At 34.3% G+C, this 15,379-nt stretch overlaps 2 protein-coding genes across 2 annotated transcripts; one reads left to right on the plus strand and one right to left on the minus strand.

Moving 5' to 3' along the window:
• Positions 1 to 7,138: 7,138 nt before the first annotated feature.
• On the plus strand, positions 7,139 to 10,929 carry LOC132557041 (dentin sialophosphoprotein-like). The gene is made up of 4 exons (XM_060221506.1): positions 7,139 to 7,312; positions 7,752 to 7,835; positions 8,086 to 8,398; positions 10,573 to 10,929. Exons 1-4 carry the CDS (start codon positions 7,164 to 7,166, stop codon positions 10,927 to 10,929), a joined length of 903 nt encoding a protein of 300 aa, XP_060077489.1. The 5' UTR covers positions 7,139 to 7,163.
• A 1,597-nt stretch (positions 10,930 to 12,526) lies between these two features.
• On the minus strand, positions 12,527 to 14,212 carry LOC132557043 (putative nuclease HARBI1). The gene is made up of 2 exons (XM_060221507.1): positions 14,138 to 14,212; positions 12,527 to 13,656 (listed from the first exon to the last, which is right to left on the minus strand). Exons 1-2 carry the CDS (start codon positions 14,206 to 14,208, stop codon positions 12,639 to 12,641), a joined length of 1,089 nt encoding a protein of 362 aa, XP_060077490.1. The 5' UTR covers positions 14,209 to 14,212; the 3' UTR covers positions 12,527 to 12,638.
• Between the last annotated feature and the right edge of the window lie 1,167 nt (positions 14,213 to 15,379).

The following is a 15,379-nucleotide window of genomic DNA, read 5'->3' on the forward strand; positions in this document are numbered from 1 at the left end:
CTTCTACCTGAAGTTTCCTCAATGACAGTACCTGTGCATCTGAAAATGGAACTGTAGTAGGTTCCACATATATATCAGTAACCAGCACATTATCCAACGGTTTGTCCTCTGACATTTCAATTTCTGATGTTGTGACTCGTGATGAGTTCTTTGATGTTGGGACACCTGATTCTGAGACTCTTGGAGTTAGAACTACAGGTGTCGAGACTGCTAATGCCGGGACCGTTTGGACCTCTGTTGAGTCATATGATGTTTGAATATCTGATGGACAGTCCTCTGATGGCAGGACATCAAAAGCTAAGAAATCAGATGTTATAACCTCTTGTGTGTGGACGTCTGATATTGGAACGTCTGTTGTGCCGACATCTGATATTGGGACCTCTGTTGTACCGACATCTGATATTGGGACATCTGTTATTGGGACATTTGTTGAACCGACATCTGATATTGGGACATCTGTTGTGTCGACATCTGATATTGGGACCTCTGTTGTACTGACATCTGATATTGGGACATCTGTTATTGGGACATCTGTTGAACCGACATCTGATATTGGGACATCTGTTGTGTCGACATCTGATATTGGGACCTCTGTTGTACCGACACCTGATATTGGGACCTCTGTTGTACCGACATCTGATATTGGGACCTCTGTTGTACCGACATCTGATATTGGGACATCTGTTATTGGGACATTTGTTGAACCGACATCTGATATTGGGACATCTGTTGTGCCGACATCTGATATTGGGACCTCTGTTGTACCGACATCTGATATTGGGACCTCTGTTGTACCGACATCTGATATTGGGACATCTATTGTACCGACATCTGATATTGGGACCTCTGTTGTACCAACATCTGATATTGGGACCTCTGTTGTGCCGACATCTGATATTGGGACCTCTGTTGTGCCGACATCTGATATTGGGACATCTGTTGTACCAACATCTGATATTGGGACATCTGTTTTACCATTTGTTGTTTTTTCTCCAATTAGATAAATGTCTGACTTAAAGGCTTTAAGTGATGATTTAAGGTTCTTTCTCTTCAAAGTTTCTGAAATGTAAATTAAAATAGATATATCAAAATAATTCCAATGTCCTGATTAGCAAATGTAAGAACATTCGAAGAACAAGAGATCCCAGAGAGATCTTGGTACCCACCATTGAAACACCTACTAGTATGTTATTTGAAAGATTGATCTTTCCCCTGCTTTTTCTTTATCTTAATCACTTGATAACATCAGAATTCTGTCAATTGTCTACACATGATCCATGATGTTGTTAGATCCACTTCAAAACATAATATGCATAACTAAGGCTCATGGGAAACCTGCAGATAAGTTTCAGAAAGTTCCATTTAGTAGTTTCTGAGAAATATCGATAACAAACTTTGAATATCAAAATCCAAAATGGCCTCCTGTCAGCCATATTGTTGTCAGATCAGCTTCAAAACCAATTATGCATAACTAGGGCTCATGGGGTACCTGCATTCAAAATTTCAGAAATATACAAAAGATTATCTTGTAAATTGTGGCAAATGCACAATCAGGAAAGCTTTATCTCACAAAGTGACACATTCAGGAACTGGACGTTGCATATATTATACAACTTCAGCAAAGTCAGTGCGAGCTTCAGCTCTAACAAAGTCTTGTTATGTTTGCTTAGAAACTACCAGAGGAAAACCTAACAGAAAAATATCTACAGGTCTATTTGTGAATTTTGGGATCATTTTAGCTTTCTATCACCATATAACAGAAGGTGGTGTACAAGCCACAATATCCTGTGTAGAAACCTATACCAATGCTGAATGTGACAGTTCCAAACTGTGGAAATGCCCCATAGACTCCGAGAAGTCTCGGCTCTTCATTCATGTCAAAAAATTATCCAAACCACTTGTGACTGCAGAAGAAAATGGTTGTTTATGGTTTTTGGATAGTGGGAAGATACCTTTTCACAGTTATGTTTAAATGAGCTAGGCCAAAAATATACTTTGTCATTGACTGACAGTGATTTATATAATTGACTGACAGTGATTTCTATACTGAGCTAGGTATATCTTGTAACATGAATTTGATAATGATTATGATTAATCTAGAACCTGCTTGAAAACTGCATCATGGAAATACTGAATGTATTTTAATAGTGAGAGAAACTTGGGGATAATACATATATGCATTCTCAATATTCACAAAGATCTTTTTCTTTGACTTGCAATTGAAAGACATCATGCAAATGCATGGGGATATTATTTCCATGATATGTTTGGAACAAATCTTTATAATAGAGATTGATGTATGTATATATATGCAAACAAGCTTATCTTTAATCAAGCATTTCATACATGCTTATATTTGGCATGTTAACACAAAAGTGTTGTTTTGATTCGCATTTTGTGCATACTACACAGAATTATATTCAAAGTTGGCATAAAATAAAACATTCACAATTGTTCAATTTTTCAGCTATTTTACTGGAGATATCAAATACAAAATATACCAGGTACATATCACAAAAAAACTCCACAATAAATTTGCTTTGCTGATTTTTTGTCTCATTACACATAATATATGCTCATAATCAAATAAACAAGCAATATCACAATATGTATTTAGCTTTAACCAAAAAATCATCAATAGAAATAAAACATTTTAAGAGCTGAATTAAATTGTCTTTGATTCTACTTTAATTTTACGGATGAATATAAAATGTTCAAATGTACATATTTATAGATAATATTTTTTTTATTTTATAAATTCGACAGTTTCAGTTTGAGATTTCATTTCAAAGTCTGTCAACTGACCTAACACGTAATGAAAGTAAAGAAACAAAGCAAAACAATGTCATATACATAAGAGCATTGCATGCATTAAGGCCAGCAAAAAGTAGAGCAAATTCATATATCATATGTGATCATGCATATTGGTCATGGCTGTTGCAAGGAAAATTGTAATATAAACTAAGTCCTTACTGTATGTATACGTAATTAGCATGTTTTTATTCGGGTAATTATAACGAAAATGTGATGACCATTACTTAAATTTCTTATTAAGTAATAGCCGTCACAAGGAGGCCATAATTTCTCAAGGTCATTAAATAGAAAATGAAATGGCCATTACTTAAATAATAATGGTCATCACGATGAAGTCGTAATTTCTTCATAATTAAATAGAAAATGTAATGGCCATTAATTGAATAGTAATGGCCACTACAATGATGCTATAATTTCTGAGGTAATTAAATAGAAAATGTAATTGCCATTACTTAAATTTCTAATTTAGTAATGACCATTACAATGAGATCATATTTACTCATCGTCATTAGATAGAAAATGTAATGGCCATACATTTAAGTCTTCGTTTAGTAATGACCATCACATGATGATCCTAAAATATGATGGCAATTACAAATTTAAATAATTGCAATTAGAAAATAAAAAACCATGAAATAATGGCCATTATTTTATTCATGCCCATTACAATGAAATAAGTAATAGCAATGTAATTGAAATTTCGAAAAATAATAGCCATTAATTTACAAAATGACAAGTTTGTCAAAAAAAAGGAAACGAGAAATAACTACCATTTGTAATGAAAATAGTGTTTTTAATGGGTTTGTAATGGTATTTTAATGCCTTTGTTGGGCAGTAGTGATGGTAGGTAAAAGGACCATTTTTAATGGTACCATTAATATTTGAGCAATATTAATACCCATTACGTATTTTTAATGGCAATCAAATTAAAATTGTTGACAAAATGTAATGGCAATTAATATATTACATTTTTTAAATACCTACAAAATGAACAGACAAAATAAAAAGATCAATATGTATGGTGAATGTTTGTATTGTGTACAATATACATACAGATGTACCATACAAGTTTTGTACCATTTTGATGTTATGATTCTGTAGTATTACTACTTGTAATATTGTTTTGTAACTTAGGATGCATAGTCTTTCATAGAACTTTACATAATGTCAGCGCTGAAGAACTTTTATCAGATTCACATTATTATTGAATGAAATGAACATAAATTGGAAATAAAATGTTTTAGCAGACTACCTTTGTTTCATTGTTACCATATATGTATATAGTCACTAATGAATGAATGTTCAAATTACATAAGTTCTAATATTAAGTACAGCTGTACGGTGTTTGTCACATGCGAGTTAACAACTTTTGACATATGCATTTAATGCATCAGACTTTCTTTAAAAAATTGCACTTTTGATCTTCATCCACTTTAACAATTCCATGCTTATATTTTGGATGACTAGAGTCTTGATAAAGGGATAAAAATTTGTTGCATTTCTGTATTTCAAGAATACAATATGTCATGTCGGGATTTAACTGGACATCTGTGCCACCTAGGACAGCATTTTTTGTTATTTCCCAAAAACTTTCTCCCAGCTCTAGGTTTATGTTGTCCTTATTCAGCTTAAAACACGGCTTTCCACAATTCCGTACAATGAAATTATCATCTCCATTTGGTGAGGGTCTTCTGACACCCCAGTATAAGCTTCCCCTTGCCCACTCCATCAGCACAAAGGAAAAATCCCTATTATCTATAGTCAAACTATTTTCAGTTTCATTTTGCCTAGCTTTCTTTGGCTGTGCTGATCGGCCAGTCGGAACTTGGCTGGTTTCTACATTAGTTTTCCGTTTCTTTTCCTCAGATGGTTGGACGAACTTCCCTGGAAGCTGGGGATTGGCTTTTCTTTTAGAATTTGTTCGACCATGATCAACATCACTCAAATCTGAATCACCTTTTTCTGAAGATGTATTACTGGTCAATCTTGGGTTGGATTCATTTTCAGATTCACTAGAATCACTACTTTCATTTTTTTCCACACTGGCTCTTGACACTGTAGATGTTGGCTTCACAGTTTTCTTGTTCTGTCCTTTACAGCTACCTTCCATTAGAATATCAGAACTTTTAAAAGTGATTATCTGTTTCAAACCAGCACTTTCAAAATCCACAGCCCCATCGGGAGCTTTCTCTGGTAACTCGAAGTTTTGGCCCGTGTCCTTTGTATTTGTTTTGCTTTTCAAAATTACTTTTGAATAGACTTTGTTAGATCCATTTTTATATCCCATAAAAATGCCTTTCCCATATACAAGGTTTTCCTTCTTAATAACAACTTCATCCCCAGCTTTAAAGACATCAGGTTTTGATGATTCTAGATCTACTGGATGCTTACATTTATGCTTTCTTTTTCCTGCCAATTTGTCACGTAGATACTTGCGTCTGTTTTGAAGATGCTGACCAATTCTTTGCCACAGATCATTTTTTTCGGGTTTCCAGGCATGGTGCATGATCAATGCAGACTTTCAGGAATATCTCTTTTTTCTTTAAACTGATGCTGTCCAATGTTTTCCAAATGTTTGCTGCTTTTGCAGCATATTTCATAAGGGTGTTAAAACATTTTCGAGCATCATTGCTCTGTCCACGTAAACTTTTCTTTTGCAGAAGTTCATCTGCACTAAACTCACAGACAGTTTTCAAATCTATCTGACCTTGATCTGCTTCTTGATCGAAGTCACTTTCCATTTCCATGCTCGTGTTGGCACTGCTAAAGCTCGAATTCAAATGTGTACTAGTTGGAACTGAAATAGCTTGAATGAGCTTCCTCACCAATCTCCGGTCTTGAAATATCTTAAATATATCTAGGAAATCACCCTCCGTGAATGTATATAAATCTTCCAGTCACACCATTTTCTAAAAAAAAAGAGAAGAAATTAAATAGTTTGGTAAGCATTCAATCCAATTCATTTTTTCTCTTAAGTTTAATACATGCAACTTGATAAGGTCAAAAAATATATTTATCATGACTGTGGTATTATGCAGTGTAATAAACCATTACATATTTTGATATATATTACACTAGTAACTTTCAAATATTGACTTCACAATTGAAGAACATTCAAATGATGTCACATCAACAATGGATTGACGTCAAGAACTGGACTCGTTTCATAAAAGCTCATATCAAATGAAACCTCATTTAAGATCCTATATGTATGTTCCACTATCTCGACCGACCCTAGTTTTTACCCCTGTCCCTAACGATTTAATCTTACAATCACTCTCGATAAATTATGGTTATGTGACACCACAGACTTATATACAGATGTATATGTCCGTGGTGAAAGTGATATGATGATGTTGAATGAAAAATGGAAATACTATAGAATAGAACTTCCAGAACAATGGTCAAAACGCTTCAAAACCAAACATAAATCATATTATTTACAAGCCAAAACTTTTGTGAATTAAAACCCCCACCTCCACCCACAAGAGTGAGAAATTTCATATAAATAATGAAAAGTCAAATAAAAAGCCTACGGACCTACCCTATTTTTCAAGCATGCATGTAGGCCTACCTGTAACAAACTTTTTTTTTTATTTTTGGCCTAGGCTAATACGACATTTTAATCATGCCAGACTAAGCTAGATTAGTAAATGTTTATTTTCTACAAATGATTAACGGGATCGGAATTGTTGTTACATCTTTCTAGAAACAAAAACTGTCATTAGTGTAATCCAATGCTATGTTCACAAATTTTATGACCATTTTGATTAGATGCGCCCCTTTCAGTGTTAGCATGGTAGGCCGATCAATCGTTAAAAACAATGCTAAGCTTATGTAGACACGTGTACCGTAGCAACTGGAACCTAAGAATTATATTTATTGCAATAAGTTATCACAAACCTACTTTTCATTGCGATTTTTCCTTCTTTGGAGAGAGGCAAATTTTCGAAAGAGACGTCCATCATGGCGATGCAAAAATAGTAAACGGCGCAGCGGGAACTTGGCACGCGCAGATCGATATATTTTTCAAATTTTATGTTGTGAATAAGATGAAGATTTGGTGGGGGAATTACAACTGCACTGATACAATTGTTCAAATACTTTCGTATAAGTTATTAGTTGTAAACAAAAATAATACAAACTAATAAAAAGTAATATTCGTAAATGATCTACAAATTAATGTAAGGAATGCACTCCGTTTAATTTTATGTTCTGTAATTTGAATTGACCTTAAAATCGTAATCTCAATTGCGTTTGCATCCGATCTGCTTCTGGTATCAAGCCTCGTCGTGACAAGAGACGATGGAAACACGAGGGAAAACACAGCTAACACGCAGATCGGACACATGCCACACACTAAAAAGAGATGTAGTTGTAGAATTTGTCAATCTAAATTAGCACCGATAGATGCCAGAATAGTAGCAAAACACTTGAAGTATGGCAGCAACGAACCAACTACATCGCCGGAAAAAAATGAGCTGGAGGAATTTACCAGGTACGGCATATTTAGACTTAGAGGCATTAGGCCTAATAAGTAAAGTCAGTCGATTTTAATTATTGTGACTCGTGAGGATAAGGAATATATCAATATTTTCCTTTATTGGAACGTGGTATACAGGGTTAATGACTATTATCGTCACTGCTTTCTCATGAAATGAGTCCTCATAGATCACAATAAACGTTTTGGTAAACGATTGTGACCAGATGTACACTGTAAAATATAGTTGATCTCAGCTACAGTGTGTTAGCCTATAGCTGATTTTGGAAGATTTCCCGACCTGATGTTATTTCTCTGGGACAATGATCGATTGACAATTTAATGTAGTTTTAATTGTCATATGATATTATTTTAGAGTGTAAACCTATCCAAGTTGCGTGGCATTGTTGTTTTGAAATGCGTCTTGCATGTTTACATTATCAATATTTACTTTCAGATTTTCTTCAGACGGATCGGACATGGAAGAAACGCCAGAATCACAAGTATTTGTTAATAACACAGAGACATCAGACCAAAAACAGTAATTTTATTGTTTATGATTAACTAAGTCCAAACCGTTTGAACTATTGTTTGCTGCATAATTCTTATGAATGAACACTGTAATATTGGAAATACATAATACAGACTAAGGGATTCTTATATAACCCCTTTAAAAACAATGGTTTATTGGTCCCTATAGCAAATCTAAGATTGGCAAGTTATTTATTTCTTAATAAATTAGTCCAAAATCAATGTTTTAATACCAGGTGTTCATGTTTGTGGTGTTTCAGATTGAATAATGTTACCGGAAATTCTGAACAAGCTGTGGAAAGTTTGCAAGAAAGTGATGAAAGTATTACAAGTAATGAAGAGGATCAAGGCAGTTTATCAGATGTCGGTTCTGACTCATCAGAAACAGACGATGAAGGCTGCGATGAAAAGAAAAAGTGGTCATTCTCATTTGACAGTGAGCTATATTCAAAAGGAATTGCTACACAAAACTTACCTGATTCCAACATAACTATTCTGCAATGGCTTGCTATAAATTTCTACACTTTTTCATCACATGCTATGAGTAAGAGTACTTTTTCTAGCCATCTCAATGTGCAATCAAAGTACTGAAAGTACTGGTATGCTAAGACCATTGAAAAAACAAGTTCTTTGTTATTAGCTTGCTATATACTGAAACCAACTATATGCAAGCAGTAAATCATTGCAGCCCATAAAAAATGACCAGCAGATATCAGAAATAACAAGCATAGTAGCATTACTTATGCAATACATGTCCCAAGTAGGCTCAAAGATGCAATGATAGGGAAGTTGTCCATTTCTTTGGATACATTGTAGGAAATGTTGATCTTGGACACCATATTATCACTTTAAAGACTGAGTATCTTATTGGTTTAAGACCATTAGTTAGACCATCATGCAAGTAACATGCTACATACAAATATTGGGCAGCTTCATTTTCCAGATTGTTTGTAAATGACTGCATAAGAGTGCCAATTTTCTAAAACAAATATGATATGTCACCATAACTTAAAATAGAAGATGCCTATTCTTCCGGAACGCCTGGTCTTATTCTCCTTGTACTTTTTCAGGGAATCTTGAGTAGATATTGTCTTTGTTTCAATTTTACACTTGTTTTGCTGGTTCTACAATTCTGTTGACATGTTTATATATTCTTTGTTCTCCAAAACTTGTCGCAAGATATTTTATTCCTCTTGTATTATCATTTTTTAACATCCTTACAGTGACCTTAAAATTTGCAAGATGTGAATATCTTTTAGGTTGTGAAATTTGATAGAAAAATGTGGGTAATGCAAAGAACACCCCCATGCATCTATCCGTTTTTTGACTGTGACCTTGATCTTTGACATCTGACCCTGAATTTCTAAAGAAACCGACTTCTCCTCATAAGGGATTCATGTTCTAAATTTGATTAAGGTATACTGTCTTAGTCTCAATGCGTTTACAAGGTAATCATATAGTACTTATGCAAGTACTGTGACCTCTACATTCAATCCTCAAAATCATTACTATATCCTCTCCACATTGCCCAGGGATAACTGAAACTGTAATCCAAATGATAACTAATACCCCCAACACCCACAGCCTTAGCTATCTCCCCATGGTGACCTTTTGCACAGAAACATCCTCTGAAACACAGCGGCATGTGCACGTTCCCTAACATTCCTGCAAAGTTTTGTTGAAATTGGTCCACAGGTTTAGAAGTTGACTGACAAGCAAAACCCGTCTATATTGACCAGTTGCCATGGCAATCAATATTTCGAGGTAAAATGGTGCATGCACATCTACACATTGTCCTGAATATTACTGAAAAGTTTCATTAGAGTTGTCCAGACAAGATGTGTCTACAGACAGACAGACAAACAGATGGATGGACTGATAGACAACCCGATTCCAGTTTGACCACCCTATTGGTGGTATAAGAATGCACAATTCCATGTGGACAGACATTATGGAAAAATAATAACAATAATAATAAAACATCATACAGATGCTTATATCTTGTTTTATTCAGTTTTTAGATACAGTATTCTTTCCATGCTTTGATCAGCAATGTAATCTTGTCATGTCAATATCCTAGTACTAGATTGCATACACAAAATTGTTGTAGGTAGACTTTTAAGATACATAAAAAATACATGCCTAAGTTTAAATGAAGGTTTTAAACAGAAGTCATATTATGTTCAGTATACAGTGATTTTTCTAGACAATTGTAAACTATGAACTCGGTATACAGCGATCTTTTCTACACATTTGTAAACAACAAACTCAGTATGCGGTGATCTTTTCTACAAAAAGTTTTTTTTATATATATTGTATACACTAAACTCAGAAAAAAAGAGTAAACCTTTCTATGTACACTACAAACTCGGTATACAGTGATCCTTTCTACACAAACTTGGTATAACTAGTGAATCTTTCTACTCAAGTAAATTGAAGATTGTATACAAATTTACTACAAATGCAGTATACAATGATCTTTTCCACATTTTTTTAGTTTCCGCGATTTGTTGATTCTTCTTTGTGATGGTAAATACCTGGTATATTGCCGCCTTCAGAGACTACTGTGACCTTAAAAGGCAACATGGTTGTTAGCATCTCCTCAAGTGATTAATCATCTTCAACATCTAATTGGGGGCCGGAAAGAAGGACGTTTTTCTCCACCATAAGGTCCTAAAATCCATTGTTGGTCACCATAGCCAATTCCAACTTAGAAGAATCAATAGAGATACCTTCTATCATTCCAGATTTCATTTCTTCAGGGACATCTTGATGATTTAATGGGAGATTGCCCCACAATTAGTCCTGTTACTATCAGTTCTCAAAAACGAAAGCAGCCTGAAGCTTCAAGCCAAGATGAAGATGACGATGAAATAGTAGATCAAGATCAAGACAGCTCTAGCTCTGAAGCTTCCATCCCGAAAGAAGCAAGCAGGAAAAAAGTAAAGAAATCAAAGTCGTCTGAAGTAATGGACTTACTAAAATTGCATACTCAACAGCAGCAGGAGTTTCGAAAGGAAGAAGCTGCACGCAAGGATAAAATGCACAAAGAAAAAATGGCCTTACTTTCTACACTGGTGCAATCATTGCAGCAAAAAAAATGATTTTGCCAAGAAATGTCAGTTGCATTGTTAAGACAGGTCTGTCATTTTCAGAAAAAATTACGTTCTATGAACATGATGAATGCACTTGATCTAATGTTTTGTTATAATATGTATGTATCTGTTGGCAACATTTATTTTGTACCATACTAAGGAATATGTTATTAGTTTGATTGGTTTCTTATACTCAGTATATGATAAATAAGAGAAAAAAAGTCAGTCTTTGTCCATTTATATTTTATTATGATACCTGGTTGGTATGTATGATTGAAATGTGTTAAAAATGCTCTGTTCTCTTCTTTTTAAACTTGTTAGCTGGCTAATGTTACATTTAAAATTGTTTCAAAATTTCAGAGTCCTGCTGCATTTGTATGGAGAATCCAGCAAACTGTGTACTGTTGGACTGTGGCCATCTAGTAACCTGCATGAACTGGGGGGGGGGGGGGGGATGTAGAAAGGTGCCCAATATGTCGGGCTGAGATAAAGAGGAGAGTTAAGGTGTTCACTTGTTAATCTGAGTCTGATTCCAAAATAGTATTAAAGGTATTACATGTTGCCAAATGGTGCTAGACAGATTTACGTGTATAATTTTTGAAAGGTGGTTATATACCCTGCTTATTTTGCAATATCTTTCCAAGGCCCTGGGCTTTTATATTAGCTGTACGGTTAATTTTGTTTTTATTTTTTGTCAGGAGATCAGACAGCATGTAACATAGTAACAATACTTTTTTTCTGAATCAGAATATTAATATATTTCAGTATAAATAATCAATGCTCGGGTAGATACAGCCACAGAGGAAATGTTGAGCTGATGTGATAAGTTTTCTTTTTTAATTTTACAAGAAATGTTTTGTTACTTTATTTGATTTTTTTACATGTATACATACTGTTCACTTACAAATGTTGCAATTTTTTTACAATATTTTTTTATCTTTTAATAATGCCATTTTTTGTTTAATACATATACATTACTGTTAACTTGTATGTTATTTGTTTTTTTCATATTAAAACCCAAGTAGGGTAATGATTTTAATGAGTACTTGTGTTTTTTTTTATCTGAACCTATCAAAATTACACATGTATGTTATGTATCTTTCAAAATATCTCAAAGTATTATTGGGTTTATTGGGCTTAACATCCTATCAGCAGCCAAGGTCATTTATTTAAAGGATGGATGCCATTTCAGAACAATCCCTACATTGTGGACATCAAAGCAGCAGTGGTGGCATACCTATTTAACAGTTTCTATTCGAAAACTGCAGTTAAGGGGCACTCCTTCATTTGAATGGCAGAAATATGCATTTATGTTTTAAATTTATACAAGACAAACGTTTTTAATCAAGTCCTTTTAACAATCGGTGATAAAATTAGCATGGAAGTATGCAGAAAAATAATATATCTTGCAAAATACTGTCATATATATGGTAATTATTGAGCTATCTAGGCCAAATGGGGAGTCAATTTTCTGGAAAAATACTTTCTATTTCTTTGAAATGAAGGAATGCCTCTTTAAAAAAGAAAAACAACAAAATATTTGGTTTCCTTCTTATGGTCTGTCTTTATATATATTATAACATAGTGTACATATATAAACCTAGAGACTGACATTATAGTTCAGGCATATGAACATAAATTTGACTGACTTTTTAAAATAAAACAAGCTGCAATTTCTTTCATAAAGTAATATAAATGTTTATGGCTGAAAAAAACAGCTATGGCAGATTTCTCACAATGGTGTTTCTTTTGATGATTCCTTCCTGATCAAGTTCATTAAACATGTGATGTGGAGCAGGGTTGATGTTTTGATCATCTCCACCTTCCATGAATTCTTCAACCTCATCATTTGAAAGAAGGCAAATGTTGTGTAAAACACAGCAGGCCATAATGATATTAACTGCTGTTCTAACTGTATTTGTGTCAAGATTTTGAAGCCGGCGGAATCTTCCTTTGAGGAGACTGAAGGCTCTTTCAATTACAACCCTGTTTGATGAATGCATATAATTGTAGTGTCTCTGTTCCTGTGTGATATGTCCAGTGTTTTTAAAAGGTGTCATAAGCCATCTGCGTAACGGATATGCAGCATCGCCAATAATATGATTTGGTCCACACAGCTGAAGACCTTCTTCCCATAAATCTGAGTTGCGAAGTACACGTGCATCATGGCATTTCCCAGGAAAGCCAGCAAAGCAATGAATAAAGTTCATATCAGAATCACAAACAGCTTGTAGCTGAATTGAGTGATAGTTCTTGCGGTTAATGTATGATTGAGGGTGTTGCTGTGGTGCTTTTATCTGAATATGTGTCCCATCTAATGCGCCTAATATCCCCGGAAAGCCATTTCTTTTGCTGAAATTATCAACCACATCTTGTGCTTGTTGACCAAATGGCCAACAAATAAATTTTTCCTTGAGATGATTTAGTATGACCTTTATTATTCGTGTTCTGCACATGATCACTGTTGACTCTGACACACCAAAACGATCTGCGATTTTTATTACAGTATCCAGTCCCCCTAAATACCACAAGGTAAGTAGCAACTGTGTCCTAACTGGAACGGACTCTTTCCCACCACTTCCATCTTTTTTTAATTCTGGAAAATCTGCTATACTGTCACAAAGAGTATCTAAAGTTGCTGTTGACATCCGAAACATCCTGCGGAAGTGAGCCTCACTGTATAGAGGGACCACATTATCAGCATACCCATATATCTTGCTTCTTTCAGTTCTGGATCTAGTATTTAACAAAAGAAATGAAAGTTAAAATTTTATTCATTAAAACTTTTTTTTTCAATTAGAGAAAAAATAGCCTGTTCTGTACAAGTTACCGACATTGCATATTTACTTTGGGTTTAATTCCATACTTTCAATTCAAAACGTACCGTATGTCTGTTAAACACTATTCATACATACAATAACTAACTTATATTCTGGCCAGTTTGTTCAAAATGTGATTGAAAAATGTTGTTAACTTGTGATTGAAAAAAAAAATGTTGTTAACTGGGGCTAGCCAGTAGCCACTACATATAAGTTACTTGTAAGTAAAAAGTTCGAATATACATATAACAAAAGACTTAAGTTATATGGGTACTAATCAGACTTTCTACATACGGACCAGTGGAGAGAGATGTATCGTTGGTGTTTACGCACTAAACTGAAAGCGATTCTGTAGCTGTGGATAATAAATACGAATTTCATAAAATACAAAATCTTACAATAATGCAGCACATGCATCAACGATGAAAAAATCGTCCTCGTCGTCACTGCTGTCACTGAGATTTTCCATCACTGAGCATACGATTGCCATTGTGCCACTGTCCGCCATTGTGATTTTACTACTTCCTGTGAAAGTGCATTCGATTGACACTGATCCAGAATCTCCCGGGAACACTGTTCCGGAGAGCGAATCGAGCGCACCCTAGGTGTGACAGGGGTATAACATTTTGCTTCTTAATTTTGAAAAATGAAATATTCATTTGTGCACGATTGTTAAATGAGGAAATCGTTTTACCAGATATCTATTTAACATCCCAACATTTCTGAGGGTTATTTATTGACATCACTTTATTCTATTTAATTCAATTAACATTTTGTTACTTATTTAATAAGCCAAGAATAGTACTGAAATAACACCAACCGGAAGTTAAAATAGAAAGGTGCGTATGACCATCATGAAATGAAAGGTATCAAAATATTTTTGACTTTTTAAAAAGTTTTGTTAATGTAGAAACACAAAAATCGGAAAATTTCTAAATTTTGGCCAAATTCTGACCACAGCTGACCGGTCATTTGACAAATTATAAAAAATTTAATTGCCCTGCCCTATGCCTAGCATGTATGAACATGTGTGTAATGTTTTGTTTCAATACATGCAATGCTCTTTGAGAAACGCGTCAAAAACCTCGCTGGCGGAAGAAAGTGGAAAAAACTGAGCAAAAGCAATATGTCCCCCACTTCCTTTGGGGGACATAATTACTGATAAGCTTCATGGGCTACATCATATGATGATGCTATAATTTATCACACATGCATTATACCATTCAACATGTGTGATGAAATGAATGAATGAATGAATGAATGCATGAATGAATGAATGAATTTTCTATATATGCATTTTGAACTGAATTATTTTACTAATCTAGAACCTTTTTGTGTTTTTTTTTAACCATTTGGATTTCTTTTAGAAATACAGGTAATTAAGTAACAAAATTTCAGGAAAAGCCAGAACTGTTTATTTATTGACCTTTTATTGAAAATATGCCACTGTGAGAACTGATTTAGGTAATCTTGAGTGTATTTGGATTGAAATTTTCTATCGAGGGCTAAATACTCTTCGGAACCTTTTATAGGCCGCCAAACTCTGACATAAACGACTGGGACTTGATTGAGCACTCTATCGACCTAGCGTTTAATACTGGTATTGATGATATTGTTATCACTGGCGACTTTAATTCTAA

Source organism: Ylistrum balloti, unplaced genomic scaffold (genome assembly GCF_031769215.1).
Source record: "Ylistrum balloti isolate Yb309-2 unplaced genomic scaffold, AGI_CSIRO_Ybal_v1 Utg370616, whole genome shotgun sequence".
Taxonomy (NCBI): domain Eukaryota; kingdom Metazoa; phylum Mollusca; class Bivalvia; order Pectinida; family Pectinidae; genus Ylistrum; species Ylistrum balloti.

What these genes read in the sequence shown, in the direction of transcription:
- LOC132557041 (XM_060221506.1), top strand. Translation starts at nt 7,164, where the DNA reads ATGCCACACACTAAAAAGAGATGTAGTTGTAGAATTTGTCAATCTAAA. An exon ending in GAGACATCAGACCAAAAACA is followed by an intron (nt 7,836 to 8,085) that starts GTAATTTTATTG and finishes GTGGTGTTTCAG; the next exon opens with ATTGAATAATGTTACCGGAA. An exon ending in CTTTTTCTAGCCATCTCAAT is followed by an intron (nt 8,399 to 10,572) that starts GTGCAATCAAAG and finishes CTATCATTCCAG; the next exon opens with ATTTCATTTCTTCAGGGACA.
- LOC132557043 (XM_060221507.1), bottom strand. Translation starts at nt 14,208, where the DNA reads ATGGAAAATCTCAGTGACAGCAGTGACGACGAGGACGATTTTTTCATC. An exon ending in GATGCATGTGCTGCATTATT is followed by an intron (nt 13,657 to 14,137) that starts GTAAGATTTTGT and finishes GTTAAATACTAG; the next exon opens with ATCCAGAACTGAAAGAAGCA.